Source organism: Marmota monax, unplaced genomic scaffold (genome assembly GCF_021218885.2).
Source record: "Marmota monax isolate L192 unplaced genomic scaffold, Marmota_monax_Labrador192_F-V1.1 WCK01_AAM20220418_F8-fsc00192, whole genome shotgun sequence".
In the NCBI taxonomy this organism is placed as follows: Eukaryota; Metazoa; Chordata; class Mammalia; order Rodentia; family Sciuridae; genus Marmota; species Marmota monax.
In genome coordinates, this window is record NW_026693786.1 from 2,829,210 (window position 1) to 2,851,087 (window position 21,878).

Here is a 21,878-nt window from a genome sequence, read left to right on the forward strand (position 1 = left end):
GTCAGCAAACACCAACGATTAGTCAGAGGCCATTAACATGGAAGGAAGACCCACAAGCAGCAAAAAAGACTGACTTACTGAAGGCTCATATGATCATTAGCATTTTTTAGTGACAAAATATTTGAAATTTGGGCACATAAATAAATATTTTACACAGAAAACTACTAAACACTTAATACACTATATTACTGTTTAAACATAGCTTTATATGCAGAGAGAAAAGGAAACATACATGTGACTCACATGGTTGCAATATTTGCTTTATTGCAATACTATTGAACCAAACCCACAATATCTCCTGGTTATGTCTGTACTATAATCAGCAAGAGAGAAGTTATTCATCCTACACTGTTGGGAGCCGGTCTGGACTGTATACACTTTTAAGTCCTGAGTAAAGGAGCATGGAACAGTTGCACCCTGCTATGGGGAGCTGCTCTGGAAATATGTATCCTTAAGCCCTGAGCAAGACATACTGAACAATTACTGCACTCCTCAATAACTTGGGCTTTACCTCCACTCGGATAATGAGGCTTGACTCCAGGAGTAGGAGTTACCCGGTGGGGTTGAGTTACACTTACCTGTTCCTTTGTAATCCTACCCCTTGCCCTTTTTGGGATAGAATGTTCCATGGAACCTCCCTATATAAGAATAAAGAATTCCAGTGGCTCTCTTTTTTTCCACAGACCCCTAAGGTCAGAGAGCCGTCCCAGAGTTTGAAAAGGGACTTCTGTGTGTTTGCATACTTTCTTCGCCATTTTCCTAAGTTATTAGAATAGTAAGATTTGTGAACCTAGCATAGGTCACCAGCAAGAATAGATGGTGATGATACACAAAGGATCTTTAAAAAGGTAATCAGTCAATTTCTCAAAAGAAACTTAATGGTCAGAAGGCAATGCAAAATACTGAACAAAAACCCTGTCAGCTGAGAAGATCTCCAAAAAACATACATTCAAAGCCAGTATAACTGTAATTTTCATTGATAACACCACTTTTTGCTTTTTACAAGATTAAAAAAATATATAAAATATAATTATAAATTATCACACATATATAAAATGGCTAAAATGTTTGTGGCATTGTTAACATACACAGTTAAAACACTTATCTACACGGGAAGCAGTTGAATAAGAGTTTTGGGGGCTGGGGATGTGGCTCAAGCGGTAGCGCGCTCGCCTGGCATGCGTGCGGCCCAGGTTCGATCCTCAGCACCACATACAAACAAAGATGTTGTGTCTGCCAAATACTAAAAAATAAAAATTAAAATTCTCTCTCACTCTCTCTTTTAAAAAAAAGAATTTTGGTATGCACTGAAACAAGATTTTTATAACATAAGGATATTATTTGTAATCTGCACTGTAACCACAAAGAAAATAGCTGTATAATATAACTGAAATAAATTGAGGTGAACATCAAATGTATCACTGCAGAACTTCAATTAACAATGAAAGAACTCTAAGTAATGTAGAAAATAATGAACAAAAGAAATGTAACTAAGACACAATAAAAAGCAACATGGAAGAAGAAGATCTTTATTCATCATAACTTACCTCAAATTTAAATGTACTTAACTCCTAAATCAAAAAGTACAGATTAAATGATTTAAAAATATGGTCTGGGGCTGAGTATTTGGCTCAGTGGTAACATGCTTGCCTAACATGCACAAAACCATGGGTTACATGCCAAGGCCCAAAAAATAAAACAAAATATGATCCAAATACTCACTTCAGAACTAGGCAGAAAGTAACAGAATGGTAAAAGATATTCTTGCATAACCAAAAGAGAGCTGGGATGGCTAAATAAACATACACAACATATTTTAAGTTGAAAACACTCTTTTAAGAGACAAATAGGGCATTATATATCAATAAAAGAATCAACTCATCAAAAAGTTATAATAATTATACTCACACATGGATAACATAAAATATCCCCAAGATATATAGGAAACACTAATAAAATTGGAAGAAACAGAAAGAACTAGAATAATGCTTGGAAATTTAAATAGGCCAATTTTAATAATGCAAGGGAATGGGGCTGTATAGCTCAATGGCAGAGTACTTGCCTAGCATATTTGAGGCACTGGTTTCAACTCGCGCAGCACCACATTAAAAAAAAAAAAAGGTGTCCTATGCATATGAAACTAAGAAAATTTTAAAAAATAATGCATGGGCAATCAGAGACAAAAGATCAATAAAGATTTTAGTAACACAATAAATCACATGGACCAAACAGATTTATACAGAATACTCAAGAATGGCAGGAAACATATTTTTCTCAAGTGCACATGGACAGACCATGTAAGAGGGCATAAAACGAGTCTTAATATAAAAGGAATGAAATCATACAAAGCATGTTTTCCAAGGAAAAGGCAATGAAATCAGAAATGAATAACAAAGAACTAAAAAAAAACCAGAAATGTGTTCAAATTTAATAAAACTTTTAGATAATGGGTGTAATAACAAATCACATGAGAAACTAGAAAATATCATGAAGAAAATGAAAATAAACAGAATTTTTAAATTTATTGGATGGAATAAAATGAATGCTAAAAGAGGCCATATTTAGTGTATGTAAATGTAAACAATGATGCAAAATTAAGATCCTAATGTTACACATGAAGGAATCAGCAAAAGAAATACAAAGTAAACCTAAGCTATGAAAACCAAAGAATACAGATTAGAGCATAGACTAATTCATTCATTCATGGTACAACAAATATATACATTAAAGACAAGTGATCAACCACATATGCTCACCTATCTCTTAACGATATGGATGTATTCTGAAAAGGAAATCATTAGAAGATTTTGTTGTGCAAATGTCACAGTGTTCTTAACAAAATTACAGCCCGAAAACATCATGTGGCAATATAATTTTATGGCCCAACCACTGTATATATGGCCTGTCATTGAGGGAAAGATGATTGCACAGTATATGGCTATATAGCAAAACATTAAGAAATGAAGAAGGGAAGTGTTAAGTATATTAATGTTCCTTTTATTATTATATCAAATTCTGTGTATGTTTACAAGTTTTCATTATAAAACTGGGAGAGAAATAAAACCACTTTAAAGGGGGGAATGAAAAATAAATCATGTGTTATGCAAAAAGAAATATATACTTACTATTTGTGGGGGACTGCTGGATTAAAAAACAAGATATGACAATATGTTGTTTACAAGATACTCACAGTCTAAGACAGCAAAGGAAAAAACCTGGGAAGGATATACCATGTAAATGGAGACAGAAAGCAAACATTCAATTCAAACACAGAATTCAAGCCAAAATTAATCTTAAGAGACAAAATCACTTCATCCTGGTTAAGGGAATCATCCAACAAGAAGATAAAGTGACTGTAAATATGTATGCCCCATATGTCACCACACCTACACACATAAACAAATCCTTCTAAATATAAAGAATTGAATAGCCCACAATAGTATAATATGGGTGATTTCAACACATCTCTCTCACCATTAGATAAGTCATGCAGACATAAACTAAGATTCTTTAGAACTGTTGACCAAATGGACCCCATAGACTTTATAGAATATTTCATCCATTGACAACAAAATTCACTTTTTGCTCAGAAGCACATTCAACTTTTTCTAAAATAGACATGTTTTAGGACCCAAAGAAAATTATTCCAAGTGCAAAATAAAAAAATAGAAAGATAATTGCTTGCATCCTGTCAGATAACAACAAAATAAAGTTAGAAATCAACAACAAAATTAAAAACAAAACGTTTTAATACCTGGAGATTAAATAATACACTTTTATGACTGAAGAATCCATTAGAAGAGAAATCAAAGAAGAAAAAATTCTTAGAAACAAATGAGAATAGAGATACAACATATCAAAATCTCTAAGAAGGAAAACAGTTCAACATTTAAAAAAGAATGATCCCAAATAAATAATCAAATTATACACATCAAGACCCTAGAAAAGGGGTTGGGGATATAGCTCAGTTGGTAGAGTGCTTGCCTAGCATGTACAAGGCCCTGGGTTCAATCCCTAGTAGCACCAAAAAAAAAAAAAAAGGACCCTAGAAAAGTAAGAACAAACTAATACAAAATCAGTAGAAGATAGGAAATAACTGAAAAGATCTGAAATTAATGAAACTCAGAATTTTAAAAAGGATCAATGCAACAAAGAATTGTTTCTTTGATAAGATAAACAAAACTGATAACCCCTTAGACAAACAAACCAAAACAAAAAAATCCAAATCAAAAAAATTAAAGATGGACAAGGAGACATAACCACAAAGATTTTTTTTTTAATCCAGAGAGCCATTGGACGCTATTCTGAAAACTTTATACTCTGATAAAGTGAAAAATCCCGAAGATGTTGACAAATTTCAAGACATGTGTAACCTATCCAAATTGAACCAAGAAAACAGAGAAATACACCGGGCATGGTGGCATACACCTGTAATCTCAGCAGCTCAGGAGGCTGAGGCAGGAGAATCTCAAGTTCAAAGCCAGCATCAGCAAAAGTTAGGTGCTAAGCAATTCACTGAGACCTTGTCTCTAAATAAAATGCAAAATAGGGCTGGGGATGTGGCTCAGTAGTCAAGTGTCACTGAGTTCAATCCCTGGTACCTCAAAAAAAGAGAGGGGGGGTAAGAGAAATCCTGAACAGATGAATATGTAATGAAATTGAAACATGAGTAAAAGCCTTTCAACAAAGAAAAGCCCAGGACCAGATGTATTCTACAAGAGTTCTACCAGACTATTAGAGAAGAACTAATGCAAACTTTCTCAAATTATTCCATGAAACAAAAAATAAAGCAACGTAATATCATCCTGATACCAACATAAGACAAAGACACATCAAGAAAATAAACTACAGAGGAATATCCCTGGTGAACACTGATGGAAAAAATCTTTAATAAAATATTAGCAACCTGTGTTATCATATTAATGTTAAAACATTTGAACAAGATACTACACCATGATCAAATGAACTTCATGGCAAGGATTCAAGATTGGTTCAACATATGCAAATCAGTAAGTATAATCACAGCATAAATAAAAATCGGACAAGAATCATATAATCACCTCAAATAATGCAGAAAAAGCATTCAAAAAATCCAACACCTATTCTTGTTACAAAGGTGGAAGAAACGGGATAAAAAGAAGTTATATCAACATTATAAAGGCTATAGCAAACCCAAAGCTAACATACTGAACATAGAAAAATCAGAAAGCATTTCCTCTAAAATCATAAGCAAGACAAATATAAAAATGTATCTATCTTGCAAACACTTAAGAAGATAAGCAGGCCAAGTACAGTGGCATATGCCTTTAATTCCAGTGACTCCACGGGCTGAAGCAGGAAGACTGCATGATTGAAGTAAGCCTAGACAATTCAGTATGACCCTATCTGAAAATAGCTGGGTATATCACTCAGTGGTAGAGATCTTACCTTTCATTTATAAGACCCTAGTATCAATCCTAAGTAATACAAAATAAATAAATACATATATAAATAAGATAAATGAGATGAGAATACATCCCTACTCACTTTCTATGAGGATAATATTACTCAATTATGAATACCACACAATGACATTCCAAGAAAAGAAATCTAGAGGGGCTGGGCTTGTGGCACAGTGATAGAGTGCTTGCCTATCATGGGTTTGATACTAAGAAACACATATAAACAAATAAAATAAAGGCCCATTGACAACTAAAAAATATTTTAAAAAAAGAAATCTACTATCTCCACTTAACATGAGATAAAAACTATATTCAAATATTAGTAAAAAGAATATAAAATACATAAAGAAACAATATACCATAAACAAGCAAAATTTATTTTTTTAAACAATTTTGTTCACCAATTTTTTTTATTTTTATTTTTTTTTAATATTTATTTTTTAGTATTTGGCAGACACAACATCTTTGTTTGTATGTGGTGCTGAGGATTGAACCCGGGCCGCACGAATGCCAGGCAAGCACGCTACCGCTTGAGCCACATCTCCAGCCCCCAAAATTTATTCTTGAGATGCAAGACTATGTTGATCAATATAAGAGATAATTTTAAGAACATTATGAAATTCAGCATCTATTTCTAATTTCAAGAGAGGAATAAATGCTCGATAGTTTGGAAATGAATTAACAAAATGAATTTTCTTTATGGACACCAAACTGAATATGAAGAAAATCTGAAAGAATTTATGAAATAAAAATGATAAAAAATTGACCAAAAGCTATTATAACTATTAAGGAAATTTAGCAAGGACTTGTAACACATAGTCATTATACCAAAATTACTTGAAATTCCATTTACTATAATATCAAAAAATAGGAATTACATAGGGGTAAATTTAACAAACTAGTATTAAATCTATAGAATGCAAATTACAAAACATTGCTAAGAGATAATAGGGACCTAAATCAATGGAGACAAGAGTGACAAGAATCAACACATTGTTGTCAATTCTGAGCCAGAAGCAATAGCACACACCTGCAATTCAATCAGGTCAGCAGGCTGAGATAGGAAGATCATGCGTTCAAAGCCTCACTCAGCAATGGTGAGGCGCTAAGCAATTCAATGAGACCTTATCTCTCAATAAAATACAAAACTGTAGCCAAGTACCCATAAATTCAATTCCCCAATACAAAAAAAAAAAATGTCAATTCTAGCCACCCGACCTAAAATTCCAACACAATTCCAGGAAAAATTCCATGACAAAAATTGGCACCATAACATTGCAACTTATATGAAAATAAAAAGAACTGAGAATAGCCAAAATGATTCTGAAAAAGTGGAAGGAATTTAGAGGAGCTATAGTATCTAATTTCAAGACTTACTATAAAGTTACACTTAACAAGACAGTTGTGGTATTGGCATAAGAACATAAAGAGTGAATGACCCATACATACATGATGAAGTGATTTTTGACACGAATGCCAACTAATTCAACGAAGAAACAAGTGTTTTAAAAAAATGATACTGGAACAACCAGTTTACCTACATGAATCTTGACCCATATAACGCATATTATTTAATAAAGAGGAAGATGAAGCCATGCATGGTGGCAGACATCTGTAATCCCAGCTACTGGGGAGGCTAAAAGCAGGAGGAACACATATGAGGCCCTCTTAGGCAACTTAATAAGACCCCATGTCAAAACAAAATTAAAAGGCCTGGGGATATACCTCAGTGTTTGCTTAGTATGCATAATATCCTGGTTTTGATCCCCAGTGACACAAAAAATGTAACATGAGAAAGATCATACATAATACAAAATTCAAAGCCAAAACTATAAAGCTTCTACATTACACCACAGGAGAAAATATATTTGCAAATGAGGGGAATACAAAGACTTCTTAAATAGGAAACAAAAAGTAGAAAGCAATAAAAGAAAAACTGGTGATACTTTATCAAAATTCAACATGGCTTTTATCAGAGTAGCCATGGAAAAAAGAAAAAGTGGAGAAAATATTTGTGATACATAAACAGAAAAGGTCATTTGTATGCAAAATATGTAAGAAATATTACAGAAAAAAATAAATCAAAACACTCACCAAAAAACAATGAAAAAGGAAAAGAGATATTCGAATAGACACAAGGATATATAAATGCCCAAAAAGCACATGAAAAGATATTGAAAAATCACTAGTAATGAGAGAAATGCAAATTAATACAAAAAAAGAAATAACATTAAACAACAATCAGGATGGTTAAAATTTTAGAAATGGATAATAACAAATGCTGGTGAAGAATGTAAAGACACTGGAACACTCACTCGTACATTTATGGTGGAAATTCAAATGCTGTATGTTATAAAGTTAAATATGCACATACCACATGACCTAGCCACACAACTCCTAGGTACTGTTCCAAGAGAAATGAAAACATTTTCCCATGCAAATATCTGTGTATAAACCTTTATAATAGCTTGGTTCTTGAGTTAAACACAATTCAAATGTATCACAACAGATGAACAGATAAAAATATTGTGGCATATTCATACAATGGAATAGTATTGGATAATAAAAACAAAATGTTTTGGTATACAAAAAAAAAAACACACAAATGAATCTCAGAATTCTTACCTAGAAAAGAAGCCATATGGGAGAGAAGATTCTACATGATTTTATGCATATGGAACTTTGAATCTACAGTGATGAACGTGAATGATTGGTTAGTATGGCTAGGGGGACAGGAAGTTTCAGGATTGACCGAGGAGTAGTGATAAAAGTTTTCCACATCTTAATTTTAAGGGGGTGTCAGCTACATAAAATTATAACGGCCAAAACTCATTGATACAAATACAGTATTGGAAATATAAATAGATTCTGTCTACACCAAACCATAGGAATTTTCTACATTGGTTAAAACACTGGAACTGGTTAAAAGTGCTGTATTAAATGCACTAAATTAACAGGAAAGAACAAAAAATTCATCACAAGTACATAGCAAGATGCTAGCAGAAATGTTTTAAAATATCAAGAAAACTTTGAAAGGTAGAACATGTATAGACAAGTGTCAAATGACATAGGAGGGAAAGCTGAAACAAAAGTGACCAAAGAGGAGGAAATCAATGAGCACCAGACATTATAAAATGCAAAAGGTTCATCCATTAATAGGAATAGTTAGGAAGAAATCTGGAGTGAAAGCAAAAAGACTGATAGAAAGGATAAATAAGAAATAAACATACCAAATTTCCAAAATTGTCCAGTGAAGTCTAGAGAAAGACACGCTTCAAAATGTTAAGAAGTGGGCTGGGATTGTGGCTCAGCAATAGAGCCCTTGCCTAGCACAGATGAGGCCCTGGGCTCCATCCTCAGCACCACATAAAAAGTAAATAAATAATAAAAGTTGGCTTTTAATAAATAAATATACATATAAAGGTATTCTATCCATCTACAAGTAAAAAAAAAAAAATTTGTAAGATTCACATTGAAACACAGGATCCAGAGAATAAGAGATTCAAAAGAAGACATAGGTGAGGGAATTCCCAGGATAATTATGAAAGCAGATAAAGCAGACCAAATTAGAGTAGGAAAACAAAGCTACACTGGTGACACTTCCAAGGAGGAAAAAAAAAAAAAACTAACACAGATCAATCACCTAATGTGTCTGAACTTATTGAAAAATTCTGGGGTTCTGCTGAAAAGATTGAAAATTAATAATAAATATAAACCTAGAAAAAGCAAACAAAAGAAGTTCATGAAAAGAAATGTAATCCACATATCTACATATGTACACATGTGTATATGTGGGTTGTTTGCTACACAGCAGTATGTACAATGTGAATCTGCTATGTTCAACCAAGCATTGTAACATAACCTTTCAGGGGAAAATGGCAGGAAGAAAGTGATCTTTGAGGGGTAGCAGACGAGAGATAAAACCTTAACTTTCATATAAAGAGAAATGTCTACAGGTACAAATTAAAAAAAAAACAGCATTATAAGCACATTTAAGAGAAACAGGTAAAAACAAAAAGAAACAGCTAACACAAAAATTGATGGTCACTGCCTCTTAGGTAGACACTCATGGTATATACCCTTATATAACAATTTGAGTATATATAACAAAGGGTGTGTATTCAATTTAATAAGCATACAAATTTAACTAGAAAATAAACATGATAAATCAATTAAGAGTACATGGACTCTGTCTCAAAGTAAAATTTTTAAAGGGCTGGGTTCTACTCAGTGGGAGATTGTCCCAAAGATAAATCTACAACATCACACACATACACACAATTAACAAAAAAGCTACCAGATTCAAAGTACCTTTTAGTGAGATGCAAGAAGTAGCACATACTACCATCTGTATTAATGCCAAAAACACAACTGAATCTAATCAGGCCTCTACATTTAACTACAAGTTTAAAGGAAATATGGGAGCCAAAAAAACTAACTAAATCCTGGTTTTGCAACATGCAAAACTAATAGGAAGTTCTATACAATCTCATTCCTCACATTAGATGTAAGAATGCAAAGGGAAAAAAAAGAGAAAATAAGAGGAAAATTAGAGATTCAAATAGATAAAGAGACATTGCATCCAAAGGCAACAGAATATCTAGCTGGACATTGTTAGGATACTGATTTATTCCAACAATTTTTAAAATCACTACAATGTTTGTTAGTAAGTGAAGAAATTAAACAAAATAAGGAATAATGGTACTATAGTGATAGTTAAAGGTCCTAATTGTTTAACATCATATTCTCAAGTATTTGCATGATTTGATTTCTGGTATTTGTTCCAAAAAAATCAAAAGTTAAGTAAACAGATGAAATAAGACTCGCCCAGTCAAATGATCTTAATAGACACTTCTCAAAAGAAGCACAAATGACCAATAAATACATGAAAAAGTTCAAAATATTTAGCCATCAGGAAAATATAAATCAAAACAATATAGAGATTACATCTCATCCTAGTCAGAATGACTATTATTAAAAAAAGGAATGTAATTAGTACAACCACTGAGGAAAACAGCATAGAGGTTACTCAAAAAACTAAAAGTAGAACATATGATCTAGCTATACCACTCCTGAGTATTTATCTGAAAAAAGAATGAACTCAAGGGCTGGGGTTGCAGCTCAGTGGTTGAGCGCTTCCCTCACATGTGTGAGGTACTGGGTTCGAGCCTTAGCACCACAAAAAAAAAAAAGAATAAATAAAATAAAGATATTTTAAAAAAAACAATGAACACAGCACAATAAAAAAGACACCTACATACCCATATTCATTGTAGCAGTATTCATGAAGTCAAGACATGCAATCAGCCAAGGTACCCATTAACAGAGAAGTGGATAAATAAAATATATACAATGGAATATTACTCAGCCATAAAGAAAAACAAAATCATGCCATTTGCAGGAAAATAGAGGGAACAGTAGGACATCAAGTTAAGGAAAATAAGCCAGATGCAAAACAACAAATACTGTACTTTTTTTTTTCACATTTTGAAACTAAATAAGCAAACTAACTTGGAAGTAAAAGAGGGACTAGTAGGGACCAAAGACTCAAAGGAAAGAAAGAGAGGCAAAAGAGTGATAGGTACACATGACTAAAGCACAATATACACACTTATCACAGTGAAACCCATAAAGTTATACAGTAAATATGCATTAATAATCATAACAAAAACTGCATACAGAATGTTAACATAATGAGATGACAAATGTCTGAGGTGACAAAGGTACTGATCCAATCATTGTGCACTATACATGTATTGAAATATCACACTATAAACCACATATACAATTACTTTGTGCTACACAAAAACAAAAATGACTAATTTTTTAAAATCAACCCTGTGTTAGTAAAGGGTGAAGCCAGAATAATAGATAGATGTATATTTATGGTACTATTCTCTTTACCTGTATATATGAAAATATTTAAAATATAAAGGTCATTAAAAAACTCAAATCCTTTACAGGTGTAAAAAGTAAATTTTAAACATTTTCCTACCCAAATACATCACCATTATTTCAGTGATCATTCAAGAATCTCAGCTCTTTTCATGAACCTAATTATACAAATATAACCTAATGAGAACTTTGAGGTTGCATAAAGCACTGCCGAGTTAGAAAATCGAATTTAAAAAATCTGTGGTTGATTACAATACTCTACTCATGAAATAATAAAATACATCCACAACATATATCTATGAAAGTAATATATCAAATAAAAATAAGGTGGTTTATTTTTGGTTTTTTTACCTCTCTCAATTTCTCTCGCTCACGCTCCCTCTCAGCAATACGTTTTCGCCTCTCTTCCTCTTCTTTCAAAGCATTTTGTGTTTCTGTTCTCAGTTTATCATCTTTAAGAATCTTCCGGATTTTCTTTCTGCCTTTTCCAGGAGACTTAGAATCATCATTTTCATCTTCTTCCTCCTCTTCCTCTTCCTCCTCTTCTTCTTTGACTTCTTCTTCAGAATGGCTCTATAGAGTAAAAATGATTAAAGGTAAATAGTACAGTTGTTCAAATTTACCAACTTCTTATTATACTCAATAATATACCAATGAAAGTAGCAATAAAACATGTTGAAAACTTTTACAATTATACTTAATAAAGAATTATCAATATAAAACAGCTAAAGAGGATGAAAGCCCTAGGATTAGACCAGAAACTTTGCAAATGCTAGAAGGAAACAGGCCCAACACTCCAACATACTGGCACACATTCCAACTTTCATAACAATACTCCAGAAGCACAACAAATAAAACCAAGTATCCATACGTTGGACAGCAACAAAATTAAAAAGCTTCTGTACAGCAAGGAAACAATAGCATAAAAAGAGAGCCAAGAGAATGGGAAAAGATCTTTGCTACCTGCTCCTCCAAAGGAGGATTAATATCCAGAATATATAAAGAACTCAAAAACACAAATAGCCCAATCAATAAGTGGGCAAAAGAACTAACAACCACTTCTCAAGAGGCAAAATTCAACTGGCCAACAAATACATGAAAAATGTTCAACAATCCTAGCATCAAGGAAGTGAAAATAAAAACTACATTCAGATCTCACCTGACTCAACTCAGAATAAAAATTATCAAGAACAAACTAATTTGAAAACAACTACACCAATACCAGACCTTAAATTATACTATAGAACTATAGTAACAAAAAGAGCATGGCACTAGCACCAAAACAGACATGAAGATCAATGGAAGAGAAGAGAAGACACAGAAACAAACCCACATAAATACAGTTATCTCACCCTACACAAAGGCACCACAAACATGCACTGGAGAAAAGATAGCCTCTTCAACAAATAATGCCAGGAAACTGGAAATCTACAAGTAATAGAATGAAATTGAACTCCTATCTCTCACCTTGCACAAAACTCAAAGTGGATCAAGGACCAAGACATTAGAACACAGACCCTGAGCTTACTAGAAGAAAAAGTAGGCCCAACTTTCCAACATGTCAGCTTAGGAACTGATTTCCTCAATAAGACTCCTAAAGCACAATTAAGTAAGATCAAGAATCAATAAATGGGAAGGTATCAAAATGAAAAGCTTCTTCACAGCAAAGGAAACAATCAAGAATAATAGAGATCCTACAGAATGGGAGAAAATCTTTACCACTTGTACCTCAGATAAGGCATTAATTTCCAGGATTTACAAAGAAATGAAATAACACCGGGAAAATAAATAACCCAATCAATAAATGGATAAAGGAATTGAACAAACACTTCAAAGTAGAAGAAATACGAATGGTCAAAAATGTATGAAAAAATGTTCAAAATCTCTAGCAAATAGAGAAATGCAAATTAAAACTACATTGAGATCCCATCTCACTCCAGTCAGAATGGCAATTATCAAGAATACAAGTATCAAGGGCCTGGGTTGTAGCTCAGTGGTAGAGCACTTGCCAAGTACGTGTGAGGCACTGGGTTCAATCCTCAGCACTACATAAAAATAAATACTAAAAAAAATTTTTTTTTAAAGAACATAAATATGGCTTGGGTTTTGGCTCGGCAGTAGAGCTCTCACCTAGTATGTGTGGGGCCCTGAGTTCAATCCTCAGCTCCACATAAAAATGAATGAATGGAATAAAGGTATTGTGTCCAACTACAACTACAAAATAAATATTTTTTTAAAAAAGAATTAGAGTGGTATGATACATCCATTTGAAATTAAGGTACTGGTTAAAAATGATAATACATTAACACTTATAAATATGTATATATTCAATACTTCTACAAGTGTAAAATAAGCAAGTACAATGCCATCAAGGATTGAACACAGAGATGTAACTCCTGTTTATTATAGTGTACTGTACCAGTTTTAATTCAAGCACATATTAAATATCATTGCTACCTTGTTTTCACTGGATGAATCTTCTTGAATCTTAATGCGTCGTCTTTTCTTTTTCTGTTTATAACTCCGTTGATTTTCTTCCAATTCTGCCTTTTTTGCAGACCTGAAGAAAATTTTAAATGCAAAATAAAATACTTCATGGTGAGATTTCAAGAATTATGTACTACTTTGGAAATGCTAAGACTAAAAACAAGACAAGCCAAAAAAAAAAAAAAAATCTCAGGTTTAAAGTGGGTATTACAGGAGATGCCAAAATTCTAATTTCAATCCAATTTTTGACACTTTGACGTATTCACCAGACATTTGGTATACAAGTAGTAATATAAAGTAACATTAAGACATTTTTATGGTGAAAAATACAAATGGCCTATATAACACAGCATACATATATACATGTGTGTCTACATGTATGTATGCATGTATATATTTTCCAACCTTCACCATCATTAATAAAGAAGTAAATCTCAGTTTCTAGGGCTGGGAATGTAGCTTGGTAGTAAAGTGCTCCTAGGATCAATCCCCAGTATGTATTATGTACGTACGTATGTATGCATAAATAAACAATTGATGCAGATTACAGAAGTTAGATTCTACTTTCTTCAAAATAAATGAGATTTTTTTTAAATGATAGCTTGACATCTGGTAAGAAATATATCTCCAGGCTTACAAATTGGTATACAAAGCTATATTAATCCAGACTCCCCCCAAAATCAGAAAATAATGTGCTAATCAGGATGTTGAGAAAATATAGCCCTTGAGCACTATTAGTGGAAATGTAAAATGGTGCAGCTGCTCTGGAAAAGAGTACAGAGATTCCTCTAAAATTAAAAGTATAATTATCATATGATGCAATCCCATTATATGATATATACTATTATATACCCTATTATACTTATATATACTAAGAAGAACTGAAAACAGTTTTTTTTTTTCCTTTGCACTGGTGATTGAATCTAGGGGTGCTTTACAACTGAGATATACCCCCAGTCCTTTTTGTTTTTTGACAGTGTCTCACTAAGTTGCTGAGGCTGGCATTGAACTTAAATCCTCCTGCCTCACCCTCCTTAGCCGAAAGGATTAGAGGCATGTGCCACTGTTTAAACAGAGAGGGGGAGATGTTGAGAGCCACAGCCAAAGGGGCCCCAGCAAACTTCCAGCTGCCAGCAAACTTCCAGCTGCTGGCTGATGATTGGCTCACAGCGGCCCCAGCAACATCTAGCTGATTGGCTCCTCTGCGGTGATGCTCATTGGACTGTTTCCCTGCCCTTTCAGACCACGGAGCTGCTCATTGGGGGACTTTTTTGGCTCCGCCCACGTGACCCAGCCAATCGGCCTCAAGAGCAGGAGGATTGTGGGAGGTGGAGAGAAGCTTGTGGGGGAGAGAGAGGCTTGGGGAAAGCCAGTGGTGGCAGTTGAGGCTCTGAGGGTTTTTCCTGAGAGACTATTTTGTTTGTCGTGTGTGGTTCTAAAAATAAAGTTAGTTTCTTTTGACAAGTGGCTCCTGATTGTGCCCAGCCAGACTGCGGCATTTGGTGGCTCGCACGGGGAGCGACTGAGGGTAAGTGAACTGCTCGCCCCTGAGGGCAGGGCGAGAGGATGGGTAGCCATTTTAAGATTCTTCTTTTGTTATTTTGTTTCACTTTTGTTTTAAGTTGCCTGTCCCTGGAGATGTGTAAGATGGAAGAAAAACCGCTCACATCTGAGGAACAGATAGGGAGAAAGGACGGATGGACATTTCAGGAGGCTATTATAATGATTTTGTGTTGTTCCAATTTTGTTTCACTCAGTTTCAGTTTTGTTAGGCGTTATCTTGTTGGGTTGGATTATAGTAGAAATACGGGATCAGAAATTAGTAAAAAACAAACTGAAAGAGTGTTAAGTAAATTGTTAGAGGAAGGAGGCATCTCAGTAAAATCAAGAACAATCAGGGCATACGTTGATACAATACAAAAATGTAGCCCATGGCTTTTTAAGGAGGAGTTGTTAAATATATCACAATGGAACCATCATGGTGAAGATTTAAAAAGAATAGAAAAGAAAAGCCCAGGGACTCTGCCAGTTGGCACATTGCCATTGTGGACATTCGTATCTTGTTTGCTTAGTCCAAAGCCTTCAGTTCAGACAATGGTAGAGGAAGGAGAAGACATAATGATTCAAGTAAAAGAGAAGGTCTCTCAAGTTAGTCAGACAGAGGAAAAGATTCAAGTAAAAGAGAAGGCCTCTCAAGCTAGTCAGACAGAGAAAGAAAGTGTAAAACAGAAAAAGCCATCAGGGGGAAAGTTACAACAGGAGACTGCTACTAACACCTTTCTATCACCAGAGGGTGTAAGTGTCCAACCAACAGCACCACATCTACAGGAGACTGCTACTAACACCTTTCTATCACCAGAGGGCGTAAGTGTCCAACTAACAGCGCCACCTCCATATGCTGGGAGGCCCCCAACCCCCGCAGTTGATAGTTGGGATCCTGAGACAAGGTCTCAAATATTAACATGCCCTGTATTTGAGGCAGGAGGGCAGCGATTTTACCAAGTTTTAAATTTCAAAACAGTGAAGCAGCTAAAAGAGGCTGTAACAACCTATGGTCCTCAAGCACCCTTCACTGTAAGCTTGGTCGAATCCATTAACAACTTGAACATGACGCCAGCAGATTGGGCTAATATGTGTAAAGCTGTGCTAAATGGAGGACAATACCTGTTATGGAAGGTTACCAATGAGGAATTTTGCAAGGAGACGGCTAGGCGAAATGCAGCAGCTGGTTATCCTCAGAGAAATCTAGATATGTTGTTAGGAAAGGGACCTTATGAGGATCAGCAGCAACAAATTGCATATGATCCTGGCGTATACGCACAAATTGCTGCAGATGCAATTAAGGCATGGAAGACTTTACAAGGACATGGAGGTTTACAAGGTCAATTATCTAAGGTAATACAAGGAGCTAATGAACCTTATGCTGAATTTGTAGATAGGCTTATTCAAACAGCTACCAGAGTTTTGGGGAATACAGAACAAGCAATGCCATTACTAAAACACCTGGCTTATGAGCAAGCAAATCCTTGGTGCAGAGATATCATTAGACCATGGAAACATGAAGATTTAAACACATATATTAAATTATGTAGAGACATTAATGAACAAGAGCAAGTCGTGGCAGCTGCAGTAAAACAGGCTTTAGATGCCAGAGACATTAATGAACAAGGGCAAATTGTGGCAGCTGCAGTAAAACAGGCTTTAGATGCCAGGCCAAGAACATGCTACAATTGTGAACAAACAGGACATTTTAAAAGGAATTGCCCCATTGGAGGAGGGTTTAACAAAACTAGGTATCAAAGGAGTAGAATACCAGGTATTTGCCCACGATGCCGTAGAGGGAGACATTGGGCTAATGAATGCCGTTCTCAAACCACCATTATCAAAAAACGAACAAGGACCAGGTGTTTATCCACGATATCGTGGAGAAAGGCATTGGGCTCCATTGCCAAAAAACGGACAGGGGGGCCCAATGCTCCGGGGCCCAAAACCACAAATATACGGAGCACTGGAGGAACCCAGCAACCCCATCAGGGTAGTGCCCAGGACACATTGTCCATCAGATCCCTCATCAGACAAACCAGAGGGAGCGCAGGGTTGGACATCTGCGCCTCCGCCAGAGCAGTACTAACTCCAGAGATGGGAGTTCAAATCATTCCCACAGGGGTGAAAGGACCTCTTCCCAAAGGAACAGTAGGCTTATTATTGGGACGCAGCTCTTCTACTCTAAAAGGACTTATGATAAGTCCTGGGGTAATTGATCCCGATTATGAAGGTGAAATAAAAATTATAGCCAGTTCTCCAAAGGGTATATCAGTAATTTCACCAGGAGATAGAATAGCACAGTTACTAATAATACCCAGCCTACATGATAAATTTTCCAGTCGTACTGTAGAAAGAGGTTCCAAGGGATTAGGCTCCACAGGTGTAAATTGGGCTATGCTTTCTTTAAATTTAGATTCTCGCCCCATGCTAAAACTAAATATTCAAGGACATGAATTTAATGGGCTACTGGATACAGGCGCAGACCTTAGCATCATCTCTCGTCAAGAATGGCCAAAACATTGGCCATTACAACAAGCCACTCAAACGCTTCGAGGCCTAGGAGTGGCGACTAATCCCCATAGAAGTGCAATGGTATTAGATTGGAAGGATCCTGAAGGATGTGAAGGAACTATACAGCCATATGTATTGGATCATCTTCCCGTAAATTTATGGAGACGAGATGTCCTAGATCAATTAGGTTTGACATTAACAAATAACATCAACCAAAATGCACCCACTATTATGACTAGACAAGGTTTTAGGAAAGGAAAAAGATTAGAAAAACAAGAACAAGGTATAGCAGCACCAATACAAATAGATCAAGGAACAGACAGACATGGGTTGGATTTTCAGAAAGGGCCACTGAGACAATAAAAATTACTTGGAAATCAGAAAGACCAGTATGGGTTCCTCAGTGGCCCCTGACTAAAGAAAAGATACAAGCAGCCCATGACCTGGTCAAACAACAATTAGCAGAAGGACATATACAACCTTCTGTATCTCCCCATAATACTCCCATTTTTGTCATCAAAAAGAAATCTGGTAAATGGAGATTATTGCAAGATTTAAGAGCCATTAATAATGAGATGGTTATTACGGGACCTGCTCAATCAGGGATTCCTCAGTTGTCTGCTTTGCCAAAAACCTGGTATGTTTTAGTTATAGATATTAAAGATTGTTTTTTTTCAATTCCAATTCATCCTGAGGATAGTCCACGTTTTGCATTTACTATCCCTGCACTGAATCATGAAGGTCCTGATCAGAGATATGAATGGAAAGTACTCCCTCAAGGGATGGCTAACAGCCCAACTATGTGTCAAATTTATGTTAACAAAGTAATCCAGCCACTTAGAAATCAAAATCCTGAACTACAAATATTTCACTATATGGATGATGTATTATTAGCACACAAAGCTAAAAACACATTGCTAGAATGTTATGCCACACTTACAAACTTATTAAAAAATTATAATCTAGAGATAGCAATAGATAAAGTACAATTAAATTTTCCAATTAATTATTTAGGAGTTCTATTATCCTCAACCATGGTCCGTCCACCAAAAATTCAAATACGAGTAGATCAACTCAAATCACTTAATGACTTTCAAAAGTTATTAGGAGACATAAATTGGATAAGGCCTTATTTAGGTATACCAACAGGAGAGTTGGGACCTTTATTTGATATCCTAAAAGGTCCATCAGATCCAAATTCACCCCGAATGTTAACGCCTGAAGCAAGAAAGGCATTAAAAATCATTGAAACATATATGGAAAATATGCATTTGGATAGAATTGATATAAGTTTGCCTTTATTATTTATTGTACTACCAACAAAAAATATTCCTACAGGAGTATTTTGGCAAGAAGGTCCATTATTATGGATACATTTATCTTATTCTCCTAACACTATTCTTACTAGGTATCCTGAGGCTGTAGGACAATTAATACTCAAAGGAATAAAAGCAGCAAAGGGAGTGTTTGGAATTTCTCCCAATAAAATTATTACTCCATATACTATGAATCAAATGGATGAGTTAGCTAATGAGTTAAATACTTGGGCAATAATCATGTGCAAATCTAATGTTTCATTTGATAACCACTTACCATCTAATCCTTTATTGTCTTTTCGGTCATTGCATCCTGTAATTTTTCCAAAAATGACAAGAAAAACACCTATCATGAATGCTCCAAATATATTCACTGATGGGTCAAATAATGGTACAGCAGCAGTAGTTACCCCTGATCAAACTTTTACATTTTTAGTACCCAAACAATCAGCTCAAAAGGTAGAGCTTAATGCAGTTTTACAAGCTTTTGTGATGTTTAAAGATTCTGTATTTAATTTATTTTCTGATAGTCAGTATGTAGTTAATGCTATAGTATCTCTTGAAGATGCTGGTAGGATTTCCCCTATCTATTTTATTATTGCCCTTTGCCATATCATGAAGTTCTATTTTGTTTTTTGAGCTCATACAGACCTAGGTTAATGTTTTGCTGATCAGTTCTATTTTTTGACTATAGAGTTTTTAAACATTGCAATGGAGATTTCACCTGTAAAAAGTTATAAGGCCTTTACTATAATGTTATGTGTTGTATGTATTATATTATGTGTGCACACTTGTGTTTTGTGTTATATGTTTGAATGTACGTATGTCCATATATCATATATGATGAGCGCTCATGATAAAATGGATCCAAATATTTTTTTTTCACGTGATTTATATGGTTTAATTTAAATTGGGTAAACAACTGTTGAGGATTGTTTTAATATGTAAACAAAAAAGAAGGTTAACAGATCTGTTTACTTTCACCTTTCCTTTTCATTATATTTAATAATTCTCTTAAAGATAATGTAAATTGTTAAGAAAATTGTTTTCTTTTAGTGCCTTCTGTAATGTTACATAATTTTTTCTTTAGCCATTATTGCCAGAATTCCTATCTTCATCCCAGTGCCGGTGAAGACAATGTAAATTGTTAAGAAAATTGTTTTCTTTTAGTGCCTTCTGTAATGTTACATAATTTTTTCTTTAGCCATTATTGCCAGAATTCCTATCTTCATCCCAGTGCTGGTGAAGTCAAAGATAAAACCAATCTACAGCTTCTACAATAGCCATCACTGAACTGCTTGCAGAACTTGCCTGGACACATTGTGAGCTCACCTGTATGCATTGTGAACTATCTGTTGGTGCAGCGACTTATGGTAGTGTTGGGGTATTTTTGCTGATGATGTCACCGGTGGTACAGTTTTTCAAAGGAGCCCTCAATTGGCTTAATGTCATGCATCCTCCTCTACTAGTGATGGTCTAAAATTTGGGGGCCAACAGAGGTGAGGCAAAGAACCTCACCCCCCCACAGGTGCAAAGGCCTATCCACAAGTATGGCTGTATGCTGGACCGGTAGTCAGTGACGGGTATGATCCAATTGCAGTGGTACCAACCTAAGACAGGAGGCTGACGCCTAGAGGTCAGTTCATCCGATGACGGGTAAGGACCATATGTTGAATTGGACTGCCTAACAGGCACGGTCCCTAAGCCACATGCTTGTTGTTTAAACAGAGAGGGGGAGATGTTGAGAGCCACAGCCAAAGGGGCCCCAGCAAACTTCCAGCTGCCAGCAAACTTCCAGCTGCTGGCTGATGATTGGCTCACAGCGGCCCCAGCAACATCTAGCTGATTGGCTCCTCTGCGGTGATGCTCATTGGACTGTTTCCCTGCCCTTTCAGACCACCGAGCTGCTCATTGGGGGACTTTTTTGGCTCCGCCCACGTGACCCAGCCAATCGGCCTCAAGAGCAGGAGGATTGTGGGAGGTGGAGAGAAGCTTGTGGGGGAGAGAGAGGCTTGGGGAAAGCCGGTGGTGGCAGTTGAGGCTCTGAGGGTTTTTCCTGAGAGACTATTTTGTTTGTCGTGTGTGGTTCTAAAAATAAAGTTAGTTTCTTTTGACAAGTGGCTCCTGATTGTGCCCAGCCAGACTGCGGCATGCCACCACAGTGTACGAAAACAGGTATTTGAAGAAGTATTTGTACACCAGTCTTCATATTAGCATTACAGCCAAAATGTAGAAGCAAACCAAGTGCCCATAAATGGATAAATAAACTGTGGTATTATACATATTCAGTCATATAAATAAAAGAATTCTGATATATGCTATAATATGTATATGGATGAACCTCTAAAACATGATGTCAAATCAACAGTCACAAAATGACAAATACAGTATGTGGTAAACTTATAGAGACAGAAGAATTGTAGATGACAGAGGAAGGGAGAAAAGGATAAAGGAGAATTATTATTTAATGAGTACAGAGTTTGTTTTGTAAGATGAAAAAGTTCTAGACACAAGCTAAAAAAAGAACACTAAACTACAAAACTAATATGGTTGAGATGTCAAATGTTATGATATGTATATCTTATAATAATTTAAAAAATAATGAAGTGGGCTGGGGACAGAGTTCAGTCATAGAGCATTTGTGCAAATGCTCTACCCAGGTTGGATTCTAGCACTGAAAAAC

The 21,878-nt window shown here is 35.3% G+C and overlaps 1 protein-coding gene across 11 annotated transcripts in view; it reads right to left on the bottom strand.

Moving 5' to 3' along the window:
* The window catches only part of Atrx (ATRX chromatin remodeler), a 231,630-nt gene that overhangs the window by 110,482 nt on the left and 99,270 nt on the right, over positions 1-21,878 (bottom strand). For all 11 annotated transcript variants that reach the window (XM_058584904.1, XM_058584905.1, XM_058584910.1 and 8 more), the window contains 2 exons: positions 13,794-13,896; positions 11,688-11,909 (listed from right to left, as the gene is read on the bottom strand). In XM_058584904.1, coding sequence (XP_058440887.1) covers positions 11,688-11,909; positions 13,794-13,896 — 325 coding nt within the window. The remainder of the gene's footprint in view (positions 1-11,687; positions 11,910-13,793; positions 13,897-21,878) is intronic.